This window comes from Canis lupus, chromosome 27 (assembly GCF_003254725.2).
Source record: "Canis lupus dingo isolate Sandy chromosome 27, ASM325472v2, whole genome shotgun sequence".
In the NCBI taxonomy this organism is placed as follows: Eukaryota; Metazoa; Chordata; class Mammalia; order Carnivora; family Canidae; genus Canis; species Canis lupus.
Genome location: NC_064269.1, coordinates 6819042 through 6824984, shown reverse-complemented (window position 1 = coordinate 6824984; position 5943 = coordinate 6819042). Strand labels below are relative to the sequence as shown.

Here is a 5943-nt window from a genome sequence, read left to right as displayed (position 1 = left end):
GACTAAAGGCAGGATGGGGGCAGCAGGGGGCAGCGCGCGCGTCCTCTGCATCTCCGTCCCGCCCGCGTCCACGTAGTTGAGAACGGCTCCGCCACCGCCGGCTCCTTCCTCGTCCCGCCGCCCGCCCCCCGGCGGAGACACGCGGCCCCGACCCGCCTTTCCGAGGAGCCGCCCGCCGCCACCTGCCTCCACCTGCCTCCACCTGCCTCCACCGCCCCCTGCCGACGCCCCAGCCGGGCTGCGAAGAGCGCACGCGCGAGCTCCCGCCTGCGTCTCCCGCGCCCCGCCCCCTTCCCAGGCCCCGCCCCCTTCCCAGGCCCCGCCCCCACGCCGCTGGCCCTTCGGCGCGTGCGCAGTGAGCGCCCGCAGCTGCGAGGAGCGGAGAGGCAGGTCAACCTGCGGAGCGGGCAGGTGGCGGCGGGTGCGGCCGGAACCGGAGCTGCCGGGAGTCGGCGCCCTGCAGGTCCGGGGGCGTCGGCGTCCACGCGGGCGCCCGTGGTGGGCTCGGAGCGCCGCTCTGCCAGGGGGCGTGACCTGAGCGCGCCCCCCGGGCTGGGCCTGGAGGGGGATGGGGAGCCCGGAGCCCCGTCGTCGGTCCGGGGAGGTCTGGCGGAGCGCGCAGAGTTTGCGCAGAGCGGACCGGGCGGGGCGGCGCTGGGCGGGTCTCCGGGCTGCGGGGAGCCCGGCGCGGGGGGGGGGCTGTGGCTCCTTGGGCTCTAGGGAGGGGCTGGGAGCGGTGGGGAACGTACCTAGAAAATGACCCTTGATGAAATTGTGCAGGTGTGTGGAATCACGGGACGGCAGTTGGGTCATTTTTGTGGTTTCGCTTTTCTCCTAGAAAGATGCAGTTTCTTCTGTTCCTGGCTCACTCAGTGCGGCCACTCAACCTGCACTTACTTTGCCTCTCTACCTACCTCCCAGGACATGACACAAGTGGCACATCCCGGCCATGGGGTCCCAGCATTCCACCTCCGCTCGCCCCTCTTACTGCAAGCGAAAGAAAGAGAACAGGGAGGATTTGCTGGCAGAAAGGGAGCAAGAAGAAGCCATTGCTCAGTTCCCATATGTGGAGTTCACCGGTCGAGATAGCATCACCTGTCTCACGTGCCAGGGGACAGGCTACATTCCAACAGGTGAGACTCTGGTCATCATGGGAGGGGTTCCCAAGGTACCCTCAGGGCTTCTCCTGTCTCCCAGGCAAAGCTTTTCTTCTAGCAGTAGTGCCGTAGTCCTAGGCAGTGTCCCGAACAGGAGCCAGTTGAGCTGACCTGATAGGCTTGGGTAGGTTCCACAACTTCTGTTGGTCTCCTTATATCCGAAAGCCTTTCTTCACTTCCTCTCTTTTGTTCTTTGTTTCCCTGCTTTGGAATGCTCCATTTGTTCCACGTTGTGGGATTTGTTGACAGGCACATCTTTTTATTGCTCGCTCTCACTCATGAGGCCTGGCACAGCTCTACAGGTGAACCATCTTGGAAGCTTCTTTTCAAGGAAGCAGGTAGTCAATCATTAACAGCCTAAGGTCTGGAAAATATTTCAAGTGGGGAGAGAAAAACATGTGCTCAGGAATGAAGCCTTGATTAAAGTGCAGGATCATGTGTCACTAAGTTGGCCCTCAGAAAGTCCTAACAGTTTAGATGGAGCATCACGGATGTTTGCAGCTGGTAAGAACCTTAGAAAGCATCTACTTCAGAGCCTTCGTATGACACATGAGGTGACCGTGGCCTAGAGCAGTAATGACTACTTCCCCAAGGCCATTTGGCAGCTCCAGGCCGCCATGCGGTAAAACTAGAACAAGATCGTAAGTTTCTCAACTTCCGTGTCACAGTCCTGGTATGACTGATTAATGTTTTGTAATTTGTAGCACACTCTATAGCTTTACTTGTTTCTTGTTCCTTAGACCCAAAATGTGAAACCCGTATCCTAGAAATGTCTAATTACAGACAAGTGTGTGTTACGGCAGGTTGACGTGTGACATAAAGGAAACTACCACCAGCACATGAGGTTAATTTCTACCAACGTTAATTGTTTGGTTCTTTCCTAGAACAAGTAAATGAGTTGGTGGCTTTGATCCCACACAGTGATCAGAGGTTGCGCCCTCAGAGAACGTGAGTTATTTCCCTCTCCTGTTAATAACTGCTTCTGTCCTATAAATTTATGAGCACCTGCTAACTCTTTGAAAACTTTTATCTGTTCTTGTAAATTCCCCATTTCCTTTTATACTGTTTGCCGAAGCAAGATATCTCTGCCCCATCACAGTCTGGGGAAGGAAACTGCTAGACATGTTCTCAGGGCCAAGTGAAAGAGCTGACTTGGAAGACTTTGGAGAATAGGGGTATCATGGGAAGTGAGGAAATGTTTCTGTCCTCGGAGCTGCTCTCTTCAGCTTCTCTCCCAGATGACAGACAGCAGTCAGATGGGTTTTAAAGGCTCCTCCCACTGCACTCACTCTTGCCTGATTCATGGTTCCTGGCTCTTTGTACTTTCCCTTTTCCCTCACATCTAGTTTTGCATTTAATCTTGACTAATTGGACCTTGATCTCTGACTGCCCGGTTGATCATGTGCTGTGTCATTTGCAGTAAGCAGTACGTCCTCCTGTCTGTCCTGCTCTGTCTCCTGGCATCTGGTTTGGTGGTTTTCTTCCTGTTTCCACATTCAGTCCTTGTGGATGATGACGGGATCAAAGTGGTGAAAGTCACATTTAATAAGCAGGACTCCCTTGTCATCCTTGCCATCACGGTAAGACTTAGGGCCTTGCCTCCCAGATCATGCACCTGCAAGTCTGGGACCCAGAACACTCATAACTTGTTTCCTCACTTGTCCGGATGCAGGCTACCCTGAAAATCAGGAACTCCAACTTCTACTCGGTGGCAGTGACCAGCCTGTCCAGCCAGGTTCAGTACATGAACACAGTGGTGGGCACATATGTGACCACTAACGTCTCCCTCATTCCTCCTCGGAGCGAACAACTGGTATGCTGTTCTTTGAGGGTCCTTGCTTCACAGGTTTCCAGGAGGAGTAGGGGCTATGGGATGCTGTAGCTTCGTGACTTTGCGTTTCCTCATTTCCACTGGTAGAAACTGGTTGGTGGGGAAGACCCATCATGCCCTGTGACTGAGAAATTAGGGAGGAAATCAGCGTTTAAGTATTAGGGGAACAGAAGAATTTGTCAGAGCAAGCAGTTCTCTACAAATCAAGAAGTGGGGGTAGGCCACCGGACAGTCCGAGGTCCATTGGCCTCAGAAGAGAAGAGGTTGCAGGCATTGTTAAAGGGACACAGTCTGTGTCAAGGACAATCTTGGGGAAGTATTTTGTATGTGATAGAAGAATGCTCCCAGGTCTATGAATTGCTCCTAACAGTACCATTCTGGGTCAAGCCTGCCTGGCCAAAAACTGACTCTGGTGTCTTTATTTTCAGGTGAATTTTACTGCGAAGGCTGAGATGGGAGGACCATTTTCCTATGTGTAGTAAGAACAGTTTTCTCTATATGTGTGCTCTCTGCCAGATAGAAGGGATTCAGAGTGTATTCAATTGATTGGGGCCAGCCCTACCTTAAGTCCCAGGCTTCGGCCTGTAGGTTCCCTAAGCTTTGGCCATCCTGAAGTTTCTTTGGAGGATGTGTTGTTGAATAGGAGACTGAAGTGCTGGAATTTCTAAGAGAACATTAAGGCACTAGAAACATCTCCAAGCTTCAGCATGTATATGGTGGGTTTGAAAAAACCAGAAAAGCATCATAATGTGGGAGGATGCATGGACACTGTGGGAACTCAGAGCTAGTGGACCTTGGCAGACGCTTAGGTCAGAAGGGTGGGGGAGGAGAGGAGCCCCATACAGGGCTGACCATGTAACTCAGCATTCTTATGATTCTTCTTCTTCTTCTTTTAAACAAAACGAAACACGACTGTTTCCATATTTGCCGTTTGGTAGCTTCTTCTGCACATTGCCCGATATCCTGGTGCACAACATAGTGATCTTCATGCGGTACGTTGCTCTTCCCCTATCCCCATGGCCTTTGTGTTTGTGCCTGGACCTCACCACCTTTGCTCGGGAGGTGCTTTGTGACCCACAAAGTAGAGGCACCTAACCAAAGCGGAGACACCAGTGCCATACAGGCACTCTCTTGGGTGTCCTCTAGAGGCTGCGTCCAAATCACAAATCACCAGATTTACAATGAGCAGTTAGACCATTTTCTCCATGAAGTGAGGTCTAGTTTTGTGATCCCATTAGAATTCTAATGAGGCTAGTTAAGAAAAGCTTCTCAAGGTGTAAGGTACTGAGCGTTTCGCCAGCTTACTTTGTCCACACAAATTACCCTATGCCACGGATCTTTAGAGCTGGGCCTAGAACCATGACTGTTAAATCTGCAGATGAAAAGCACCTGCTGCAGGCATTTGAACTACTTTTAGGGTCTAAAGCAGGGATTTTCAACCTCAGCAGAAGATTCACAACCCTTTTTGTGAGGGGCTGTCCTGTGCCTCACAAGATGTTTTACAACAACCCTGACATCTACCTGCTGAACGCCAGTGACAGTCACCACTTCCCCCTACCCTCAGTTGTAATACCCCAGAATGTCTGCAGACAGTGCCAGAAGTTTCCTGTGGGGTAAAATTGTCCTGGGTTGAAAACCACTTATTTAGAAGGTCGTCTCATGGCATAGCATTTCTATGAATGTACAGAGATCTTCTGGCCTCCTGGTTCTGTAAGCAAGAAGATACGCAGCTGGAACCCGTGGATATTGTTGCCTGAGCTTGCAAAAAATTATGTAGGCATTTTTTTCTACTTCATCTCAAAAACAGAACTTATTCTTCTTGTTTTTGTTTTTTTTCCCCCCTAGAACTTCAGTGAAGATTGCATACATTGGCCACATGACCCAGAGCTCCTTGGAAACCCATCACTATGTGGACTGTGGAGCTAATTCCACAGCTGTTTAGAAACTGCTCTTGGTTCTTCCATGGCAGCACCTGCCAGAAGAGACACAGCACCTGTTCCCAGGGCCTGAGTTACAGACCTATCCCAGGTGGTAGAAGTAGAGGAGAAATTGGTTCTCTTAATCCCCAGCAAACATCCTCCTGCCATTTAGGGGTGGGGGTGGGGAGAGCTCCTCTTTGTAGCACCATCTGTATTTCTCAGAACCAGCAGAATCACTGCCCAGTGCCTCGCTTGTGCCTGGCAAATAGTAGGCACTTAGAGCAAGTTTGAAGAATTGAATTCCCATCTTTTCAGCTGTTCTTGGGCATTACACATTGAAATCCTACCGCGGTTCTAGGTTATCAGACCATGGAGAGTGACATGGAGGTTGGACTGTTAGGGCAGCTCCAGAACGGGTCTCCCTCATCTGTGCAGAAGAGGCAGCGGGTGGGAATGTTTGAATACGTAAGAAAGCACAGACTGTCTAATACGGGAAATTTTTTCATCTCGCAAATGTCTAGGAACTTAACAGAAACCTTTTTCCTGTAGAAAATTACAGTTGTTTTTACATAGAGTCTATGTGAGGCTTGATTTACCCTTCATCCATTGGCTGGAACATGGATTGGGGATTTGGTAGAAAAATAAATCCTGCTTTTGATTCATCTGCGTCTCCTCTGATTGTCTGGGTGTCTTAGGAGCCACCTCCGGGGGACTCTAGAATAGTTGCCTGCTAAGTGGGTCAGCACAGGATTAGGAGGGAGGAAAAGGAGCCCTGACTGCACTGTCCCCGTGAGCTCCCATCATAGAAAAGCAGCCTCCGGCCACAGCAGCCCTGCTGCTCTCCATCTGTCCCTGGTGGTGGGAGGTTGCCCTCCTGCTCTTCTGAAACGGAGCACTCGGTACCCCTGGAGGTAGCTCGAGATAGCGCAGATGTCTGAGGAGTGAGAAGCTACTTTCCTAAGGAGGAATCCCTTCCCCCATCGATTGGCTGTAGTGCTGACTTAAGAGGACCTGGTTCGAGGCCGACCGTTCCTTG

General features: G+C 51.3%; 1 protein-coding gene across 2 annotated transcripts; it reads left to right on the top strand.

Annotated features, from left to right (window-relative positions):
• The first annotated feature begins 323 nt into the window (after positions 1-323).
• On the top strand, positions 324-5569 carry TMEM106C (transmembrane protein 106C). 2 transcript variants are annotated; one of them, XM_025477406.2, is made up of 8 exons: positions 324-463; positions 922-1133; positions 2042-2105; positions 2578-2737; positions 2830-2970; positions 3417-3466; positions 3927-3980; positions 4834-5569. In XM_025477406.2, the coding sequence occupies exons 2-8, from the start codon at positions 950-952 to the stop codon at positions 4928-4930; spliced, it is 750 nt and encodes a 249-aa protein (XP_025333191.1). In that variant the 5' UTR covers positions 324-463; positions 922-949; the 3' UTR covers positions 4931-5569. The 2 variants fall into 2 exon arrangements, with proteins under 2 accessions (XP_025333191.1, XP_025333192.1); XM_025477407.3 differs by lacking the exon at positions 324-463 and adding an exon at positions 704-780.
• Positions 5570-5943: the final 374 nt, after the last annotated feature.